This window comes from Labeo rohita, chromosome 1, assembly GCF_022985175.1.
Source record: "Labeo rohita strain BAU-BD-2019 chromosome 1, IGBB_LRoh.1.0, whole genome shotgun sequence".
NCBI lineage: Eukaryota > Metazoa > Chordata > Actinopteri > Cypriniformes > Cyprinidae > Labeo > Labeo rohita.
In genome coordinates this window covers 17,394,063-17,418,576 of record NC_066869.1, presented here as the reverse complement: position 1 = coordinate 17,418,576, position 24,514 = coordinate 17,394,063, and the positions used below count along the sequence as shown (strand labels likewise).

The 24,514-nt window shown below is 33.5% G+C and overlaps 1 protein-coding gene across 4 annotated transcripts in view; it reads right to left on the bottom strand.

Moving 5' to 3' along the window:
* lef1 (lymphoid enhancer-binding factor 1) overlaps window positions 1–24,514 on the bottom strand; it is a 57,316-nt gene that overhangs the window by 22,964 nt on the left and 9,838 nt on the right. For all 4 annotated transcript variants that reach the window (XM_051118871.1, XM_051118889.1, XM_051118897.1 and 1 more), the window contains exon 4: window positions 825–957. In XM_051118871.1, coding sequence (XP_050974828.1) covers window positions 825–957 — 133 coding nt within the window. The remainder of the gene's footprint in view (window positions 1–824; window positions 958–24,514) is intronic.

Below are 24,514 nucleotides of genomic sequence, written 5' to 3'. Positions count from 1 at the left end.
GAGCAGAAGAGACATTAAAAAAAAACATTAAAAAAAACTTTTGACTGATAGTGTATAAAATATGATTTTCAATGACTTCCACTGGTCCATTGAAGTGCTCTGAAACACACAGGGTTATTGCATATGTTGACGTAATTACAACTGAACAGGAAGACAGGGTGGGACATATCAAGCAGCCCCACCCCTTTCTTAAAAAGCCAACAGTGTTTCGTTTATAATCACAGCTTGAGCTGTTGAGCTCTGTAAAACTGCATTTGACAGCGCATGACAGCCACAATCTCATCCATATTGCTATAAAATATAGCATTGTGCCTAGAATTCAAATGGGCCCAGAAACATTTTGTAGTCTGCGTCGACTCTCACTATGGTGTCTCTGGACAAGAGCAGACTGTGTGCGCTGCAGCAAACGCAAAACCAGACTTCTTTCGCACCAATGGAAAGCATATTTACAATGTCTGAATTATTCCCTATCCCCTATATAGTGCACTACATGCCATTCACCCTACAGAAAACACTAACTCTGTGAGAGAATGATTTCAGCCACAGATTCAGCGTCTATTTATAGTGTAGTGGGCGGGGCACTTTGGATTTTAGAGAGCATTTGATTGGACAGAATGTTTGATGAGAAGCTGAAGTGCACAATGATGTCATCAAAATCAGTGATCCATGTAAACTCTGAATACTTACATCTTGTAAATGCGAATTTTATCTTATAGTTAACCTTACGGCTAACATATTCATACTAAAAGATGAAAAAACTTTCATGGGGACTTTAATAGTTTGCATTGGACAGTAGCGCATTTGTGCGGTTTGCATGCGTTTACCTTGCTTGGAGTTGATGTCCTGTGGGTGGTGTCCCGAATGTGGGCCAGGGGCGAAGTGCTCATCGCTGTATGTGATCAGAGGAGTGAGAGGGTGAACGGCATGGGACGGCTGGACCACCGGCACCTTATTTGACTGCAAAACACAGAGGGAAAAACTGATATTGTAACATCAAACGTGACCGAGGCATTCAGAATGGGCAACGAGCCACCAAAGTTGAGCACCTTACTAGTGATGATGTGTGGATTGTGTGCTGCAGTGTTTTGGGGCAGAAACGAATGAAGAAGGGGGTTGGGAGAGACAGAGTGTGGGTTAGAGGAGGAGAGAATGAGAAACAGGGAGGGAGGGAGGGAACGCCACAGGGCAGAGGCAGACCAGAGGTCTCGGGGCTGAAGATCAAAGGGAATCATTAGCCAGTGAATAAGGGAGTTCATTACAGAGCCCCGACCGTCTGCGGTGGAACTAAGCAGGGTTAATCACGTCAGCAGCGAACTCAACACACACACACACACACACACACACACACACACACATCTGAGCTGACTCACAAAGCAATGCTCAGCACACCACAAAAGCACATCAAGTACACAGTGTTCAAGAACATGTAGCAATTTTTCAGATAATTGATGAGCTTCTCCTTTACCTGGCCTACAGATGATGTATTTCTGTCTTATGACTTTGCAATTTCATTTAGCCTAAAGTCAAAGTTGGGGGCTTTGGATCAATTAAAGAATCAAGGTGGAAACTAATTTGGTAGTAGTCATAAGCTTGTAATCTTGAATTCCGACTATATAATTTAGTTTGTATGCATTTGTGTAACTCCTGGTTGAATCAGCACTAAAGGTTGAAGAGTCATGTTCAGCTGAAAAAAAAAATAAAAAATAAATAAAAAAAAAAAAAAATAAATATAATAATAATAATAATAATAATAATAATAATAATAATAATAATAATAATAATAATAATAATAATAATAATAATAATATATATATATATATATATTATATTATATTATATTATATATATATATATATATATATATATATATATATATATATATATATATATATATATATATATATATATATATTTATTTATATATATATATATATTATATATATATTTATATATTTATATATATATATATATATATATATGTATGTTATATGGTTGTTAAAAAACTAAGTTACTAAAGTAAAAACAATAATTGCTTTTACAATAAAATAATAGATACTAGTCATAAGCTGTAATCATGAATTTTGACTATATAATTTAGTTCGTATGCATTGGTGTAACTCCTGGTTGTTATAGTTAACTAAGCTGAAACCAATCAGCACTAAATGTTGAAGATTAATGTCCAGCTGAAGAAAATAAATAAATAAATCAAACAGAAAAAAATAAAACACTGTTAATAAATTAAAACAAAAAAAAAAAAAAAAAAAAAAAAACAATTAGGTACTAGTCAGAAGCTGTGATCATCAATTTTGACTATATAATTTAGTTTGTACGCACTGGTGTAACACCCGTTATAATTAACTAAACTGAAACCAACATTAAAACCACGAAAACATTTTCATTACTTGAAATAAGTTAATTTAAAATATTAAAAACTTAATTTTTTGCATCTAGTTGCAACATCTCATTTTCAATTAGTTTAACTTTGTACTAAAACAAAAATAAAAATTAATAAAACTATATAGACATATTAAAAAGATACAAAGCAACAAAATTACTAAAACTATGTAAATAAGAACAGAAACGATAAAAAAAAATAGAATCCCATTCAATATATTAATAAAAACTACAATAATATCTCCAATACTAAAATAACACTGGTGTAGCTTTGATGAAAAACAGCAATAAAACTTGCCCGAAAAATATGATTTAGCCAGTTTACAAGACGATAAAACTATGTGGTAGCATGAGAACAATGAGATGCACATTTAATGCACATCCTTCGCCCTTCATTTAACTGAACTAGCACTAAGTGTCCTGTATTTGTTAGGAAGAGCAAAGAAATTACCTAATAAATCTGATTTATTTTGACCAAAGTCACTTGAAGGCACATTACAATTGTTCATTGTGAGTGGGAAATTCCCAGGAAGACTTAAAAAGCAGCTTATGATCCAATCAAACTGTAAACAAATTGATTAAAAATGTCCTATGAAATCAATCTAAATACATAAATAAACATGAAATCAATTAGAAAGAAAAATGTGCAAAAAAATCAGTTATTGATTGCATGCTGTTGTTAAGGTTCAGCTGTATTGAGTGTTCAATACAGGCGAGACGGGTATGAAGCGGCCCACCCGTGCCACAGGCAAAACTCCCACAGGCATGAATGAGCGGTTTGTCCTAATTTGGGAGCAAAGGTTGCTGTTTCCGACCAGCTAATTGGCCAGAGAGGCAGGTGTACGGTGCCATTTCCTCAGCAGACGTACTGCTGTAAAACCATGGGGCGGGAGGAGTGTGTGTGTGAGCATTTGGGAGGGGGCGTTATTTTGGAGTCTCCCAGACATGGGACAGAAGCCGAGGAGGACGACGATGATGATATGAATGGCATTCTCTGGAAAGATCTGTGCTTTGATAACTTTCAACAACACTCAGAGTTTCCAAACATGTCCGAAACGCCTACATTTTCCAAGGCATTTCTGGGATTCTTGTGAGTAAGCTGGTGATACACAATTGTATATTTCTGTATTGCTAAATGCTTTTGAAAATGACAGATGTAGGACATGCTCTTGGATCCTGTAAAAACAAACATAGTCCTAACCCTAACCCAAACCCTATAAACCCAATGCAAATGTTAGGTTTGTAATGTTATTCCAACCCCAAGCCCTGTGCGAATCCCTAAAATATGCTGGGAATGTTGTTCCAAGACCAACAAGGATGTTGATCCAAGAGCGTGTCGTATTTGGCAAAATCAAGTAGGGGTGTAGCAACTATTATAATTAACCACTTTCCAAAGGTTATTCCGCCCTGCTTTTAGGGCAATAATAACTTAAACATATATATTTTAAAAACTTTGCTTTACTTCAGTGTAAAAGAAACAAATTGTATCCAGCTGAAATATCCGCTTTGAGACCAAGAACAAGTTTCTGCCAACCAGTCACATCTGCAGTCAATCATACAAATGGGCAGTTGGTACTCGGCGAATGTTATGTGCCTAATTGATATTCATGAGCCATACTGAGACGAATTATGATTGGTCAGATTCTGGCCACAGAAATGTTGACCAACACCTAAAACCCATGATTGTTTGAATGATAAGACCTGTAATCAATGATGGATAAAAAACAAAAAAAAAAATAAAATAAAATAAAACAAAAAATAATTTGATGTCGTATACAGAAACAATAAAACAAAAAGTGAAAAACAATAGAACATCTGATCTGATGTATTACAAAACAATAATAAATAAATAAATAATTAATTAATTAATTAAAATAAAATAAAAAAATCCATTGGTGTTGTATACAAAAAAAGTTAATAAATTAAAAACAAAACATTTGCTTTGACGTTTTACAAAGCAATAAAATAAAATAAAATAATAAAAATCCTATGTGTATACAGAAAATATAATGTAAATAAATAAAAATAACATGTTTTGATGTTTTACAAATCAGTAAAAAAAAAAAATAATAATAAAACAAAATCCATTAGTGTTGTATACAAAAAAAAATTAAAATGTTAATAAATTAAAAAACAATCCATTTGCTTTGATGTTTTACAAAGCAATAAAATAAAATAAAATAAAATAAATTAAATCCATTGGTGTTGTATGAAGAAAAAAAAAGTTAATAAATTAAAAACAAAACATTTGCTTTGATGTTTTACAAAGCAATAAAATAAAATAAAATAAAATAATAAAATAAAATAAAATAGCCGTTTAATAGTTCAGTCCAGTATGTGGTTTAAACACGGGTTCAATTTATGGTCAGAGGTGACGGCTAATCTGGACGAGTAGTTTTAAAAAGGGTCTTATCCTACCTTAAGGAAACCTTATCCCTGACTCGGCCTCACTACAAATATGTGACTGGGGGGCAGCAGCTACTGAGAAAGGCCCTCACTGGAAGACTGCATGATAGCATCCTTACCCCCTCTTCATTTTACGCCTCTCAGCTCTTATTGGCTTTTCCTCTGGGAGAGAGATAAGAGGCAGGCATATTTTTCATTTAAGCCCCTAGTCTCTGTCTCCGAGTAAAGGAGAAAGAGAGATACCAAGGACTGGAGGAAAAACTTAAAACAGTTCAAGCTAAGGAGTCCATACAAGCATCATACAAAAGACACCACGACTCTCCGGTACGTCAATACGGGGTCTTCGACTTACGGCAGCCATGAAAAGTGGCAGTTGGCACTTTGCGTTCCACCTTATTCGATCGGGGCCTCTTTTAGGTCCTCTCAGTCGCAGCTGTCAAAGCCCATTTCTCTCAACTTCTTAATAAACTGCCATCTCGGTGCATTGCATGAAGCTAAAATTCCAGCAGGGAACCTCGAGACTGCCGTGCCAATTTGCAGGGGCCCCCGAGGCACAACATCCACTTTTCCGAAAAAAGGCAAAGAAATAAAATGTCAAATTTAAAATACATTCAGCTCTCCAAAAATGTGGCTGCCTTTAATAAACCAACAGAGGGTTTGGTGCTTTTGGCTTTCCGTGGTCTTAAATAAAAGTCACGCAGAGTGATTCACCGCCACTCAAGGCCATTCAAATCCTTCCAGGTGGTTTGAGATCACAGGCTGCGCCACCCCGTTCCCAACCCGGCTCAATGGTGTATTAAACTAAAAACACTTTCTCGCAACCCGACCAGGAAGTGGCCGGACACCCCGGCTGACCACAGGAACCCGGGTCGGATGGTGCCATGCCGATTTATCCCCAGAATCTCTCAGAGTTTTCACAGGCCGGGGCGGCAGGATATAGCACGGACCTGCCTCCCCCCGTTCTCTCTTTTATTATGAAGAAAAATAATAGGCTTAGGTCTTTCTATTCATATTTGCAGAGAGGCGGTGCCGATTGAAAAGAAGCATGTCCATTTAGGATTTTATAAGCAGGTCTGGCCAAGCCTGCCTCTAGAGCCCCTCAGATGTGGTTTAAAAGAAATTTCATTGTGCAGAACTCAAGCTGGCTGAGGGCCTGCAGAAAATCCAGAGGAAAGAGGGAAAAGCAAGAGTTCGGGAAATAGGGAGACAAAATGGACACTGTTCAGTTCAACAACCTTTCCAAGAAAGAACCACTTCTTCAACCAGTCGGCACTAAACGCTAAAGACCAATGACCAGCTGGTAACCCTCTTTCTGAATTTTCCCAGAAAGAGTTTTACCATCCAAAAATGACTTTCCTAACCTAAAACCAGCTCTGTTATAGCTAAGCACCCTCTGCTTTCCTTCCCAAAACCAACCTCATTGGAAAAAACGTGCATGTGGCGATATTTCTGAAAAATTATATTACGTTGCATCTTGCACGTAATATTATTTTCCAGAAAGTTCTGCTTTAAAAGTGAAATGACCAGTAAGTGGCACTAAAAGCGTGTTTTATACGAAATCAATGAATGTGAATCTGGCTGTATTTCATTACTTTGGTTGTTGTATGTATCAAAGCAGTTGAAATGGTGAGCAGCACTTAAAAGCTTAGCGCTGTATCGTGTTTGAAAATTATGTACCACTTACACTAAACCTAATTTACAGTGTTACCAAAAGCAAAAGTGAGATTTTAGCTTGCTTCACAACTATTTGAGCGCTTTCATTGTGGCTTGTTTCACAAGAATCTAAGCGTTTCATGTGGCAAATGCAATGTTGTACCAGGTGTGCTACCGAGCAAGTTTACGACATCAGAAAAACTATACGTATAGAACAGAGCATTTGATGTAAACATCAAAATACTACAGAAAAAATGTTCTGAGGTTTTAACAGCATTGTGCAAGGAATTGTACTAAAATAAGTCATCATTAATCGATAATCTGACATGTAATCATGATTTTACCATTCAGAAATGAGTTTCCTAACCTAAAACAAACTCTGTTAGCCAAGCACCCTCTTATTTTCTTCCCAAAACCAACCCAGGCTCATTGGAAAAACAAGCCAGTGGTGACATTTCTGCAAAATATTACGTTGCTTCTTGCACGTAATATTATTTTCCAGAAAGTTTTGCTTTAAAAGTGAAATGACTAGAGAGTGGCACTAAAAGCGTGTTTAATCTTAAAACGATGAATGTGAATCTGGCTATATTTCATTACATTGGCTGTTGTATATATCAGAGTAGTTCAGAAATAAAATGGTGAGCAGTACTTAAAAGCTTAACGCTGTATCATGTTTAAAAATTATGTACCACTTACACTAAACCTAACTTACAGTGTTACCAAAAGCAAATGAGAGATTTTAGCTTGCTTCACAACTATTTCAGCTTTTTTTTTTATTGTGGCTTGTTTCATATGGTTCACATTTGAATTTTTCGTGTTGAAAATGCAATGTTGCACCAGCTGCAAGTTTATTTACATTTACATCTGATGTTTTAAGTATTTGATGCGAACACCAAAATGTGTTCGTTTACAAATCAGGCACTATTCCAAAAGTGTTTCGAGGTTATAACAGTATTGTGCAAGGAATCATGATAAAATAAGTCGTTATTAATTGAGAATTTGACCTGCAATAATGATTTTACAATCCAGAAATGACTTGCCTAACCTAAAACTAGCTCTGTTAGCCAAGCACCCTCTGCTTTCCTTCCCAAAACCAACCCAGCTCATTGAAAAAACGAACCAGTGGTGACATTCCAGCAAAATGTTGCGTTGCGCCTTCCAATGCAATGTTGTTCCAGGTGCGCTACCGAGCAAGTTTACTCCATCAGAAAAGCCATACATATGGAACAGAGTATATGATGCAAACATCAAAACGTATTAGTTTACAAATCATGCACTATGAACCCATGCTCATTGACATTCCTGCAAAATATCACACGTAATATCACTTTCCAGAAAGATGAGTACTTTAAAAGTGAAATGTCCAGTGAATGGCACTAAAAGCATGTTTAACCCAAAATCGATGAATGTGAATCTGGCTACATTTCTTTACATAGGTTGTTGTATATATTGCAGCAGTACAGAAATGAAATGGTAAGTGGCGCTAAAAAAAGGTTGAAGCTCTATTGTGTTAGAAAGTGACATACCACATACACTAAACATAACTAATGGTGTTAACAAAAGCAAATGTGAGATTTTAGCTTGCTTCTACAACTGTTTGAGCTCTTTTATCAGGACTTGTGTTTCACAAGATTCACATCTGAGAGTTTCATGTTGCAAATGAAATGTTGTACCAGGTGCGCTACAGAGCAAGTTTACTACACCAGAAAAGCCGTATGTATGGAACTGAGTATTTGATGTAAACATCAAAATGTGTTAGTTTACAAGTCTTGCACTATAGAAATAAAAAGTTTTGGGGTTTTAACAGTATTTTGCAAGGAACCGTGCTAAAATAAGCATGTTTATTAATTGATAATCTGACCTGTAATCAAGATTTTACCATCCAGAAATTACCTACCTAACCTAAAACCATCTCTGTTTGCTTCCCAAAACCAACGAGCCAGTGGCGACATTTCTAGAGGTCGACCGATGTATCGTTTTTTCAAATTAATCGGCACCGATAGTTGACTGGCGGAACTATCGGTTATCGGCAAAAATCCATGCCGACAGTTTTTCCGGGGTTGGGTCCGTTGCTGGAGCGGCTGAGAAGGTCGTCATTATACGGCAAAGTCCCGTTTGTTTTGTTTGTGCCCTGCATAGAGCAGAACACTTCAAAGGCGGATTTAAAACAACGAAACAGTATACTGTAGTGCATGTTTTCATGTCATTACTAAGCGATGAATTTGTTGACTAGATGCTGCATTAGTGGAGAAAAGACAGCAGTATACTTTTGCCCGTTTGATGATCAAATAAAGTCTTGAATTGAACGCGCCGCGTCCAGTGTGTTTGATACCGCATAGCAGCGAGTTCTTCTAGACGCGGCACTGCACTTTTGCCTGTTGTGTGACTAACATATTTTTATTTTTTGATTAGATAACCACAAATGTTCTAGAATAGAAGCAGTTAAATTGTGAAAGTACACAATATCCATATGTATGCAATTTCAATACTGTGGCCTTTATGTAGATATTTAAAGATGGCCATCTTTAGCTTGATTGTTGATGTAATGGTAACAACTTTACAATATGAGTCCATTCGTAACATTAAGATTGAAAAAAGCTGTAGAATACAATGTACTGTAATGATCAATATATAATTAACATTAATATTTTTATTCATTTACAAAGTATGGTTCAGCAGGATACTTTTTTTTTTTTTTTTTAAATAGTAGAGCACTATTTATTTTTCGTTCAGTATCCATTTTAAAAACTATCGGTCGATTAATCAGTATTGGCCAATGTGGTCCAACCCAGTTATCGGTATCAGTAAAATCCAATATCAGTCGACCTCTAGACATTTCTGCAAAATATTACATTGTTTCTTGCACGTAATATTATTTTCCAGAAATGCAATGACCAGTGAGTGGCACTAAAAGCGTGTTTTATCCGAAAATGATGAATGTGAATCTGGCTGTATTTCATTAAATTGGTCGTTGTATGTATCAAAGCAGTTCAGAAATGAAATGGTGAGCAGCACTTAAAAGCTTAATTCTGTATCGTGTTTAAAGCAAATGTGAGATAGTAGCTTGCTTCTATCATGACTTCTCTTTTATCATGACTTGTGTCTCACAAGATTCAGTGTTGTACCAGGTGCACTACTGAGCAAGTTCACTACATCAGAAAAGCCAAAGAACAGAATATTTTATGCAAAGGTCAAAATGTATTCACTATAGAAAAAGTGTTCTGAGGTTATAACAGTATTGTCCAAAGAATCATGCTAAAGTAAGTCTTAAGTAAGACTTAAGTATTAATTGATAATCTGACCTGCAATCATAATTAGTGTGAAAAGGAACAAAAGTTGGTATTTTATGGCCAATAGTGTTCATTTCACATGAAAACTGCAGTAAATTGTGTGTATAGACACAAACTTTAAAGTTTTGCACAAATGTAGGTGGAGGTGCATTTTTCCAATTAGCTCATGTTGCCCAAAACATTGTCAGTGTTACCAACAAGCGTTTTCTTTGCACCACCAGCCCTTTGTCCTCCACTCAATTATCTCATTTCCGTGGTGTTGGGTGGGGAGGGGGGTGGTTTATAATAATCGCTTCCCTCTACTGTAATTTATATGCAATGAGGACTCCTCATGCCCGCGGCTACAATAAAGCGGCTGTGTGAAAGAGCGAGAGGTGTTTTGCAAACATTCGAGGAGTTGGCAACTTAAGCGCTAACGACAGATTGCCATACAGCGACAAATCTAGGTGAAATCCATTCATACTGTTTACCTACGTGAGAGAGAGCAAGAGAGATGCCTGCACATGAATAAAAGCAAATTAAAGAGTAAATGCATGGGTAGGTAGGTTCAAACAAGTCAGGTTATTCTCAGTTCAATACTCCACACTAAGCATTTCTGGCATAATGATGATTGCCACATAAAATTTCAATTGATCCTTTGTTTTTACAAAGCAGTAGTTAAAATATTGCATATAACTTTGTAAAGGAAAGGTCAATAAGTGATTCTGTCACATCTTAGTCTCAACGAGTCCATGTCAGCATTATGTTCAAGTCTTGCGGCTATACTTTGGAAACAGTCTGTATTTTAATAATAAAAATAATAACAATAATAATAATAATAATAATAATAATAATAATAAATAAATAAATAAATAAATAAATAAATTTAATTTAAAAGTAATACAATTACTGAAGAATGATTTTACAATGACTAAATTATATATATATATTGTAAAATAAGTTTAGAAATTATCTTCTGTTTTAAATTGACAAAGATATTTCATATTTTACCTTGTATTTTTAAATATAAATAAATATGTTTTTTATCTTTGTTTTTATTTTATTGAAATAAAAATGTAAAAAAAAAAGTAAAAAAAGTAAATATAATTATGTTAAGACCTTAAATTAAATAACTGAATTAAAAAAAAATAAATGAATTATATATTATACAATGAGTTTAGAAATTATGTTAAAACCTTAAATTAAATAACTGAATTAAAAAAAATGAATGAATTATATATTATACAGTGAGTTTAGAAATTATCTTCTGCTGTTATTAGACACAAAAATATCTTATATTTAACTTGTCTTGTTTTTTTAATTGAAATAATTTTACAAATATTTAAATATAATTATTTTAAGTATTTTAATACTTTGGAAAAAAAAAAACAGACAAAATAATAAATACATTTTTAATTTAATAGAAAACAAAGGAGACTAACTTTCTCAAGCAATAATATATCCAAAATTTAAGTACCCACAAAAATAAATAAATACATTGTCAGTTAAAATTTAATTATGTTGATTTAATTATTTAGAAACTCTTTTGCTGTAAATTGACACAAAGACATCTTATATTTAATCCTAAAAATTCCTTTAAAGCGCTGTACAAGAAAATCTCAAAGAACAAACCAAACAACTGAAAACTGTGATTTGCTTTAGGTTTTTGTCTATTGAAACATTTTACAAAAGACAGTACAGTTCCGAATAGAAACACACCCTGTACTATCAGCCAAAACAGTTCTCGCCCACAAACACACACACACAGTCCAGGTGTTCATACTCACATTCATGCTCTCATCCCATTGGTTGGAATGCATGACCTTTAAACAACAAAGATGAACAAAACACACACACACACACACACAGTGCCCACTCAATTCGATATATTGGCCCTTTAAAGCCCCAGTAAGTGAGCAACCCCAGTACTGAACCACCTAAATAAAGAGAGGCCCCCAGTCTAGGTTATAAATGGAATGTGATATTGGCAGGACGGCCTGTTGGCTCTGGGGCTTAATGTAACCAAACCCAATTAATGAAGCGCTCTCATGGCACATGCCACATGCCCAAGGTAATGATACAAACAAGAGGAGGAAGTAAAGGGTGGATGGTGAGAGCTAGAGGTAGAGGAGAGGGGAACGAATGGAGGAAAGCCTGCCCTCAAGGCTTTAGAAGAAAGAGAGAGAGCAAGAAAATGAGTGAAAGAGAGACCTTATTTTAATCATTCTCTTTTCTGAACATTGGCATTAGAACATAGATACTCAACCTACAAATCTCACCAAAATAAAATAATTTGAATAATTTAAATTTTAAATTATTTTAATTTTTAAATAATTTTTAATTATGGGTGTTGTAGCACTGAAAAAAAATAGGCAATATGAATAAATAATAGAAAAACATTTTATCTCCTCCTATTATTTGAGGATTTTTTTTTTCTCTTTATTTTTTTTTATTTTTTCTCTTTATTTAAAGTATTAAAATAATTACATTTAAATATATTTTTAAATAAATATAAAAGAAAGGCGACTCACAAGCAAAAATACAATGAATATTAGTGTTTAAGGGGGGGAGAAATAATTAAAAGAAAACTAAATTGTGGATAAGTGAACTGAAACATGAATGGTGTCAGAATACCCACATTTCAAAAAAGTAATAACTGAACAATGAGTTTAATATGATTATTAATATTACAAAATGAGTTTAGAAATTATCTTCTGCAGTAAACTGACACAAATATATCTTACATTTAACCCTTAAAAAATCCTTTAAAACACTGCAAGTGTTTTCATTTTACATAATTTTAAATGATGAGTATACAATAATATACAAAAATAAAATAAATTATTATTATTATTATTATTATTATTATCACTACTACTATTGGTGGTGGTGGTGTTATTAATCAAAATGTAAGCGTGTGTAAATAAATACATATTTAATTTATTAGCAATATGAATTAATACATAATACATTGTTTTACATATATAAAATAATAAAATAAATACAATAAAAATCAATGCATTTTATTGTTATTTAAAAATGTATATAAAATAAAAAAAATACAAAATAAAAATAAGTAATTAAACTTCAAAATAACTCTTCAATATGAATAGAAAAAAATAATAGAAAAATCTTTTGTTTTTAAATAAAAAAAGATACTTAACAAAAGTAGTTGGAACCACAATAAGAATTATTTATTGAATATTATTATTATTATTATTTTATTATAAATGAATAATAATTTATTAATAAATAAATAAACAATAATAGGAAAACACTGTTTTATATTTATATATATAATAATAATAATAAAATAAAATCATATTTTTGTATTTTATTATTTAAAAAATATATATAATATAAAATAAATAAAAAATAAAAATAGGTATTTTATACAATAAATGTTAATGTTATGAATAAATGTATGTTACGAACAATCATTTCTACAAATTAAATTAATAATAATAATAATAATAATAATAATAATAATAATAATAATAAGCACTACTATTAATTAAATAATAATATTTAATTAATATAAAATATTACTATTATTATTATTATTATTATTATTTATTTTATTTATTTGTTTGTTTATTTATTAAGCCATACCAACTCTTCGATTCACGTGTTAGCTTAAGTTCAAAGCATGGCACTAAGAAATGTGACAGCAGTGCACCAGCTGTCATCTGCAAAAGGCAAGCAGAGCAGCAGAACATCAAACATCTCTCCCATTAACGCCCCAGAAAACCACATCACCGGCATATGCAGCGCTGCATTCTGACAGATGTGAACCATAAAACAAACAGGAATGTGATACATAAGCACTGGAACGGTGCCAACCTGAGGCGACGCACGGACGAGGGATTTAAAGCTCGTTGAAAATAAAATACAATATTTATTAAGACAATAAGGCGACAAGAATGTTTCCCAACAGACAACACAAGAGTAAACGAAGAGTGCAAAGGGTTGAATGTGCATTGTGTATGATATAGGCGTTGCTGATTAGTTGATTGGCTGATTGGAAGTGACAGCATCACCGTTTTGCATTGTGTGGAGGTTATATAAAGGTTTGGCAGGGTTTCTTAACATCACGCTGCACGTTCACCTTGCGGCTTACGCAGGGCTCATTCTCACAGCAGGACCTGGTCACTTCAAAGCACCACTGAAAGGTCAAACATTCCACTGGAGTGAACCGGTCAGCGGGCAGCACGGCATCCGCTGACCAGACACACACACACAGACAACGTGCCATTAGCATGCATTCTGACACAAACACAGCCACATACATTAAACTTTAAAAGCCAGCGCGGCATCTCCGTGCCAAACACGCGTATCCGTGATCCTCACAACCTTGTTGGAAGTGCAGAAAGCATATGAATGAACACTTGTTTATTCCTTGCTTTCATACTGAGCCAGCCCTCGCTCTCACTCGGTTATTTATGGAAGGCCGATTCTCCAACATAATCAAACTGGCCAAACGCAGCTACGCAACATGCTAGAGCTACCTTGACAAACAACAGAAAAGCAGCAAAGTACAAATGAAAGGACTGCCATTTTCTTGCTGAGCGTGTAGTAGGGGCACTTTCTAAAGCTATTAGCATTACTACCACTCTTATCCAAGGTTAGGTTTGAATGAACCCTTAACCCAGAGCGATTCACTTGTCCTGCATGGTTTGTGCTACAGACCTCAAATCATGTGGCAATCAGATTAGATTTTTTTGTTAATAATGACAAAACTGCAGAAAGCAACTGAACTAGTAAGATAAAATAAAGTAAATAAGTAAATAAATAATATAAAATAAATTAAAAGCATTTAAAAATGTAATTTAAATAAAAATAAGATAAAAAAAAAAAGTATTTCAATACTTTAAGTTTTTCATTAAAATATAAATATTTAATATGATTAAATATTATTTTTTATTTTTTATTTTGATCTTTATCTTTTTTATATTAAAATAAAAATTATAAATACATTAAAAGCACACTTTATTTATATTGTCTAATACTTTAAAATAAATAGATAAAATAAAAGAATAAAAAATAAAAATAAGACAAAAATAAGATACAATAAATGTAAAATAAATATAAAACAGCCATTTTATATTTAAATACAAGTTTATTTTATTAAAATAATAAAAAAATAAAAGATTAAATATATTTACATTTTTTGATTTCACCTTTATCTTTTTTATTAAAATAAAAATAAATACAGCAAATGATTTAAAATTCATACAATTGTATTTATATTTTTCAATACTTTAAAATAATAAAATAATAAAAAATAAGCTATAAAAATAAAAATAAGATACAATAAAAGTAAAATAGACATTATTTAAATACAATTTAAAAAAAAAAAAGATTAAATACAATATTCTTTTCTTTATTAAAATAAAAACAAAATTCAAATGATTATAAATACATAATTTTACATTTTATTTAATACTTTAAAATAAATAGTTAAATTAAAAGAATAAAACTAAAATAAGATAAAAATAAAAATAAGACACTGAAAGTAAAAAATATAAAAATAGACATTTATTTACATACAAGTTTTTTTATTAAAAATATTACATATTTTACTTTGTAAATTTTATGTTTTTATCTTTATCTTTTTAAAATTAAAATAAGTTTAAAAACAGCAAATGATTTACATATATTTTATATTATTTAATACTTTAAAATAAATAAATGTTTGTATTATAAAAATATTATAAATATTTTTATTTTATTAAAACACAAAAAAACAAATGTAAATACAATAATTTAGTACTTTAAAATAAATAGACGAATATGTATAAATAACATATTAAAACAAAATATTAAAAAAAAAGTAAAATAAAAATTAATATAAATAAATATAAATACAAACTCATAAACATCCTTTGATGCTCTACAGAAGAAAAAAAAAAAAAAAAAAAAAAACAGGTACCACTACTATCTAAAGAACAGATTTACAACCAAGCAACAAAAACAAACAAACAAATAAAATTACATTTAGCCATTTTAACTGCTGTGTTAGTTTGGAATAGCTCAGAAAACCTGCATAGCAATCACCAAAAAACACCTAAAATCATGGCAGTTTTGCATGAGTGAGGGGTACTCAAATATATTTTTTCTTCACAATGTTTAAAAAAAAAAAAAAAACAGTTTCTTCTACTACAAATCCAAAAATGCAGCAGTAAGACAAGAGAGAGAAGATGTGTCAAGTTCTAGAGTCAATTCTAAGCAGGCATTTGAAGAGGTGGGATTTGCCTGGCATGTGCAGACGGTGTTTTGCCGGGACATTCACACAGGTATACGTAAATGGCTGCCACTCTGGATTTGGGAGGAACTTACGGCGAGGGGAGAATGAGACCTGCGGGGGAGCTTGTGATGGAGGGGTGGAACAATCCGCTCCCTCTCTCTCCCTCGCTGCAGGGCGGGAGGCTCAGGTTAATGTTTGAGTGAAGCGGCGATACGCCGCCGCACGTGTGTTTGTTACCGTGTGAGCGCGTACACGTGTGAGCTCGCAAACCGTACCTGCAACATCAGACTTGCTGGGCTGTGGTGAATGAAGCTACTTCAGATGCCGGGTAGTGACCTAGTTTCACACTCGCAGCAACAAAGCCTGAGCTTTACGGCCCAGAGTTAGGGATTGAGATGAGAAGAAAAGAGGAAGCCGAGCAGGGGGAGGGTGGGAAAGAGACACAAGTCTCCACCGATTGAAAGCAAATTAACATAGCAGAAGATGTGGCTTTCTGCTCTGCACACGTCATAAACATCCAATAGTTGCACGCACAGAGGTCCCCGTTAAAGAAAGAATGCACTAGACTTTAAGCATGCGAAATTTCTTCATATGACATCATGCTCTGTGGCCTCTTTTTTAAAACCATAAGAAAAAAATCCAATATGCAAAAACATACAACCTCCTTCTCTTTAATGCAACCCTGCATTTTAATTTAGCAAAACGTGTCAATCTATTGGTGACGCAACTTCACAAATTTGCAGCTCACAGTTCACTAAAATAGAAGTTTGGAATTCAACAAAATGCAAAACTTCTTCACATGAACTTGTTTCCGGGCTCCAGCATTTGCATGCATATGAAGAGAAATCAATGAAAGGAAAAGTGTATAAACCCACTTCTATGCAGCTTCTAGCATTCACAAACACTGCAAAAAAAAAAAAAAGGTTTAGAAACAATTTCACTAATTATTACAGGTAAAATACTGAATCAAACAGGAAATGCTTAAACAAAAAAAAATGTAAACATACTACAATAATCTACGGCTGTCACTAAGGTCAATTATTCTGATGCTTAAGTTATAAATAAATCTAAACTCACAGCAATACGCAGAGATGGAGTTTAAGATCCTCCACACACGTAATCCACACAGCATCTACTGTGAACGTGGTCGCTCCGAGACGCACGTAACCTTACGTAACCTATACGCACGTACATAATTAAAAGCGCTTATATTAAGCCTGCATCAAATATATGTATTTCATTGAATCACAGCGTTTGTGAATTCACACAAGCATTATGCTTTGTGATTTTTAAATATGTTTATTAAATGATACAGCCTTGGAAAATGGTCTAATAAAGGGTTTGCACTGCACCTTTCACACATTTCCGGGCTTCTCATAGCGGAAATCGTCATAGTTGGGTAAAATCTAAAAGCAGTAAATGGGAGAGTTACACAAATATATTTTTTTGCATTCCCATTTGCTCAAATAGCAAAAGAAAAACTCCATGATAGTGTTTTCACAACTTTCAATCAAAGGAAAAAAAATTGAGAGAGACAGATAATGGCAGTCAGAAGAAAGAACGATGTCAAAATTTGGTCGGTTACCCGGATGTGCGGCCATATTGGAGATACTTGTTGTAAACAACAGCATGGACTGCGTGGTAAATGTACTACTGAATATGCTGTTCTCCTAATTTATGCTGTCTAAGCCACAGAAAAAATGTGTGGAATCTGCAAAATCATATAGAGAAGGACTTAGTAAGCAGAAAAGGGGCGCAATATTTTGACAAACTGAAGTTAATAGGTGGTAAAGATATGTACGAGCAGTATTAAGATATTTCACCTACCTGAGCGGAAACGATAAGAACAAACACAAATGTTGGAAATCCTGGTTCAGTTTGGCCAACCACAAACGCCTCGGACAATTTTTTTGCACTCTTCATGATTTGTTATAACTTTTGGCAGTCTATAGTACTATTAGTACAACCCAAAACATGACAATAATTGACTATTTTCAGCAGCAATAATCAGCAAAATAATGCAAAAGATTTTCTCTCAGTTCAGTGGCATTGTTTACGGCAGGGGTCACCAGACCCGGTCCTGGAGGGCCGGTGTCCCTGCAGAGTTTAGCTCCAACCCTAATCAAACACACCTGAACCAGCTAATCAAGGTCTTACTAGGTATACTTGAAACTTCCAGACAGGTGTGTTAAGGAAAGTTGGAGGTAAAACTCTATAGGACACCAGCCCTCCAGGAACAAGTTTGGTGACCCCTGGTTTACAGTCTGTGCCGCCAACTCTATAATGCGTTTCACGGATTCCTGTCCATGGAATGCGCCACTTCTAGTATTTTACCTGCTACGTGACATGGGCAAAATTCAGTCGAGGATTTGTTAAAATCGAGTGCTCCAATTAAATTGAGGAAGCGTTCAGCCCTACAGAAATCCTTCTTTTTTTCCAAAATTCTTTACAGATTGCAACCTCATAAGTTTGAATGCAAGAAATCATAAAATCATAATGTACAGTAAGTTGCTTTGGATAAAAATGGCATAAATACAGTACTATGAAACTGCAGAAATAATAATGAATAGCATGACATTGAGAAATCAATCAATAAGTTCAACATAACTTTAGTCTTCTGTATGTTTAAAAAAAAATTTTTTTAATTACCTTTGGTGCTATTAGCTCCGAGTCTGCAGAAATTAAATGCTCATTGTTTAAAGTGCAATGTGACATGGTTATATATATACACAATATATATACATACATAACTCATAGTATATAAGATATTTGTTTAATTGAAAAATTATATCTAATCACTTAGAAAAAAATAACAGCACACCTTTCTGCAAAACTGTATGATTTGGAGCCTCACTAAAGAGCAAACAACAACAAAAAAAATCACTTTCAGAAATCACATAATCACAGAAAAACATAATCAAAGAAAACACAAAAATTCTCTCTGTGGACATTATTTGTGCAGATACTTTAAAGTAAACATATTTCTCAAACGGTGCAAGAAATCAAAACCTGTTCTGACAGATTCAAGACTGAATACATCTCAATAAGGCAGAGAGATCAATTGCAACAACCCTACATCTTCACTTTTTCATCACGTAAAGCCTTTGTCGCACTGTTTTGCTTGTAGGTAGGACAATACCGCATTACGCACAAACCTCTCATATAAATGTGGCCTCCCCACATTGTTAGGGAATTAGCTAGTTAACCTCAACACAACTGCTTTTCAATTTAGCATCAGCCAGTGAAAACCCTCAGTCTGAGAGCGCACACATGCACACACACACTCGCACAATAATCCCCGGAGAACAAATGACTTCTCCCAACCCACGCATGACTAGGGAGCACTTCAACGAGCTCTTGAAAGTCGGCTCACACGCACCTCCCCCCGTTCGATACTTTTGAAGGAGTACTTTGGTGACTATTGTCCCGACTAAAGCAAACAAAACACGGGCTGTGTGCAAACAAGGCGAGACGCGGCGGAGGAGTATGCGAACGTGCACAAGGTCTTTGTTTTCCTGACTCTCTGTGATTTAACTGTGAGATAATGGGATAGGAGAGGGAACAGGTCCAAGTTCTGGTCCGACCAAAAGAAAACTGGCTTTTGTTTGAGAAAGATTGAGAAAATTAGCCTAACCCTGCATGCGTCTGCTGAACGAAGGGTTGGGATTGGGCGCATTGTCCGTTAAATGACAGATGGAAAAGCAGAAGTGTAAATAAAGGCGTCATGTGCTGCAACAATCACATTTCCAAGAAGCTTTGAATTACTGTTCAATCTCAGAATGAGTTTGCAGTAACATCACGTCATGGGTGTGTAGATACAGAGCGGAGAGCCGAGAAACCATCAGTCAGTAATTCTAAAGCAGTTAGGTTAATCTTCAAAATAGCTTCAATAATTGCAAACTAAATTCATAATGCATAAGCAGCCCAAAAACCATTTTCCATGGATGCATGCCATCTCAGATACCTAAATATTGATCAAAGACCAGGTATAAATCTCAGTGCAAACCTATCTAGAGCATTCTGCTGGATTATGAATTATGCCATTAACGTACGAGACAGATGCTTCCTGGATGAAGCTTTCCAAAAACTACAAAGTCTTGAAACTCCACATTGTACTACACAAATCACACCCAATCAGAATCTACAGTCAAACCAAAAATTATTCAGACACCAGATATAATTTTTGATATTTTTTTACTTCTTCATACAGAGGACTACTAGTAAAACTGATACAAATGTGGGAGTAAAAATTATTCAGACCATGTTTTGCTTAAAGGAGAAGTCCACTTCCACTAACTAACAATTTACAGATAATGTACCCACCCCCTTGTCATCCAAGATGTTCATGTCTTTCTGTCTTCAGTCGTAAAGAAATTGTTTTTTAAAGGAAAACATTTCAGCATTTTTCTCTATATAATGGACTGATATGGTGCCCCGAGTTTGAACTTCCAAAATGCAGTTTAAATGCGGCTTCAAACGATCCCAAATGCAGTTATAAACGATCAGTTATTTTTATTGAAAAAAATACAATTTAAATACTTTTTAATGTCAAACGCTCATCTTGTCTTACTCTGCCTGAACTCTGTGTATTCTGGTTCAAGACAGTTAGGGTATGTCGAAAAACTCGGACTGTATTTTCTCCCTCAACTTAAAAAAATCATTTCAAAATCATCCTACATCACTGCAGAAGTACCGACCAAGTCTATGCAAAGTGAACATGCAAAGAAGATCAAACACCTTAACAAAAAAGGTAAAACAGCGATATAGGACGATTTTGAAGTTGAGGGAGAAAATAGGATCTGAGTTTTTCGACATACAGAGCTCAGGGAGAGAAAGACAAGACGAGCGTTTGACATTAAAAAGTATATAAATAGTATTTTTTTAATGAAAATAACTGATCGTTTTGCTAGAGAAGACCCTTCTTCCTCAGCTGGGATCCTGTGAAGCCGCATTTAAACTGCATTTTGGAAGTTCAAACTCGGGGGACCATATCAGTCCATTATATGGAAAAAAATGCTGTTTTCCTCAAAAAACATAATTTCTTTACGACTATAGAAAGAAAGACATGAACATCTTGGATGACAAGTGTTTGAGTACATTATATGTGAATTGTTGTTCTGGAAGTAGACTTCTCCCTTAAGTTTTTTTACTTTAATTGCTAATGCAACCACTTTACACCACAGACTGAACAAAATTAAGCATTGCTGGTTAATTGGTCAACAAAGTATTGATAGTTGTGTAAAAATTGTCATACTAACAGTTTACATATTTACATTACATATCTTTCTACCAAATTTGTTCTGACACAGTTTATCTCAGAGTTCTTGTCATATTTTATTGCCATTTTCTAAACTATAGTGAATAAACTGTGATAATGAGAATGTTGAAGGTGTCTGAATACATTTTGGTTTGACTGTATTTAGATTTGGGGGTCATTCGTGTGCTACTTTACTATTAAAAGACAAAAATCAAGTAAATAAATGCAATAAGCATTTTCAATCTTTTGTTAAAACATACTGACTCCTCATATTCCACTCAGAAAAATTTGTATCCAATAAAATGCTTTTAAGAATGAGAAATGTCACCTTTCTGTAATTCAACCGATAGCAAGTAGCAACTAATGATTTGTAGCTATTATGCACCTAAAGACATTTTAGCCTTTTAGTTAAAAAAAAAAGGCTTTTTGGTCTACTGAGGAAAAACTCTTTTCAATCTTTTATTGACTAAATGTCTTACAATGGTTGTTTGCATCAGTAAAATGGAATGTAGCCCTAAGGTCTATTCTCAACAGGACTGAAAAGGAGATATTTTAATGCATTCATGCTTGTATAAACCTCTTACAAGCTAGATCATTTGAAATATAGCTTCAAACCTTTCCTGTCAAGATATTTCAACCCATCTCCAATGCATCGATTACTTCCACATACAGTCAGTCCACAACACACACTACAAGGCAAAAGTTCAAACACACCCGTACAATTTGAAAAAAATAGTCAGTCATCATAACCATCAAATAACTTCTGTAGTGACAATATATAAATTAAAACATCTATCATTCTATTTAAAAAGAGAGTCCATCTTAGGTTCTCTAACTGGTCACCATTTTTTTTTCAAGGTTCACAGTTTTTAAATAACTTTTTTTCCTTCAATGAATCATTTAATGATGTGAGAAATAGTTTTATAACTACAAATTCCATATTCAGTGCCAAAAAATATATACACTTTTCAAAATTGCAAGTAAAACAGATTGAGGTAGTATGTTTTACAAGAAAACACTATTTCATTTTTTTCTATTTCAAAATGTCACAATTAATTTAATGTGTTAGTTGCTGTTTTTGTGAAATTTAATAGCCATTTCTAAATGACATCTTTTTTTCAGTGTAGTCTTTCAATTAAGATGTGATAAAAACTAAATACATTAGATTTACAATTCTGAAATACTGTTTAGATGAAGTATACCATGTCATGCTTTACAGATTGGCAACTTCCCAAAAGTATTTTAGACAAAAATCATTTTAAGCATTTAAGGATAATGCTTCAGATCAAAAGATCATAAGAAACAAAGAAAGTCAAGTGTGTCCAGACTTTTACTGGTAGTTTCAGAGGCCCAGCATCAGCAGTTGCAGTGTAGTCTGGAACAAAGCTGTAAATTGAATTTTATTATTACCTATGCACATCCTTTGGGAGACAAAGATGCTGTTAATAACCTGCGGTTGAGAGAAGTTGGTGCGAGGCACAAAGGCAAAGACGAGCAAATGCAGTCTTGCGGAGTATTTTTATAGGTTTCATCATCCAGCATCAAACAACCGAGGAAAGTAAACAAAGTGCTACTCGTCTCAGGTCTCACATCCGCACCCAGAACGACTTTGAGAAAGAGAGCATATCATACAACAAAACAGAAGGTGAATAATAGCAGATGTCCTAAAAATACAGAAAAAAAAGGTGTATTTGGACATGTGGTCTCATATCAGAGGCTCTATACATTTGTGAAGGGCCCTTCAGTAATAAATGAACACTCCACATGGGTTCAAATCAATTAGCAATAGAGGAAAAAAACATCACAATGCAGGTCTGCGGAGATCAGGAACAGTAATGCAGAAGGCCAGACTCAGAGATGAAAGATCAGATCAAAGGGGCAGAGCAGTCAATTTGTCTGATGAACCTTATTAACAATAGGCTGACATGAGGGGCACTGGTAATGGTTTATGTTGTTTGTGTAAACCAAGATGACCAAACATGAACATAAGTACACAAACATGAGGAAAAACAAAATGAATGGAGTATTATATAGTATATATTTAGAATGTCTATATTGCTTATACTTCAGGATGCATTTATTTGATTCACAATATAGTAAAAATAGCAATATTGTGTATTTTTTTACAATTTGAAATAACTGCTTTCAATTTGAGTAATTTAAAAACGTAATTTATTCCTGTGATCAAAGCTGAATTTTCAGCATCATTACTCCAGTTTTCAGTGTTGCATGATTCTTTAGAAATCATTCTAATATGCTGATTTGTTGCTTAAGAAATATTTCATATTTTTATTATAGAATCATTCTTACTATGTTTTTTTCAAGGCTTCTTTGATGAACAGAAAACATTCTAAATGTTTGTACTGTCACTTTTTATTAAAGTAGTATTACTTAGTATTAAAATAATAATTTCCTTAAAAAAAATCTTACAAAGACCTTGTTTTGAACGGTACTGTTTATATACATATCGTACTTCTTTATCAAAATGTAAAAACTTGCTGTATTTCTAAAACAACTTTCTTCTTTTGCTGACTTTACAAATATCTTTTATTTTTCAACCATCTTCCTCCAACATAACACCAACTTTATGATCCAATAAATTTCTGACAAATAAAATCATTTAGATGCAGACAGATACCCATTTTAAGCATGTATGTTTGTATTTTTTTTTTTTTTTTTAATTGTTTTTGTGTAAAAATGTAACTAACAAAAACTTTTGTGACCCTGGACCACAAAATCAGTCATAAGTAGCACGGGTATATTTGTAGCAATAGCCAACAATAAAATGTGTGGGTTAATAATATATTAGTTTAAATGAAAATCAAAAACATTTGTGACCCTGGACCACAAAATCAGTCATAAGGGTCAATTTCTGAAATTGAGATTTATATATCATCTGAAAGATTAATAAATAAGCATTGAATAGCCAACAATAAAATCTGAATCTGGGGGTCAAAATGATCGATTTTTCTTTTATGCAAAAAAAAAAAATAATTAGGATATTAAGTAAAGATCATGTTCCATGAATATATTTTGTAAAATTCCTACCGTAAATATATCAAAACTTAATTTTTGATTAGTAATATACATTGCTAAGAATTTTTATTTGGTCAACTTTAAAGGCGATTTTTAAAGGCTCAATATTTAGATTTTTTTTGCACGCTCAGATTCCAGACTTTCAAATATTGTCCTATCCCATCAAACCATACATCAATGGAAAGCTTATTTATTAATCTTTCAGATGATATATAAATCTCAATTTCAGAAATTGACCCTTATGACTGGTTT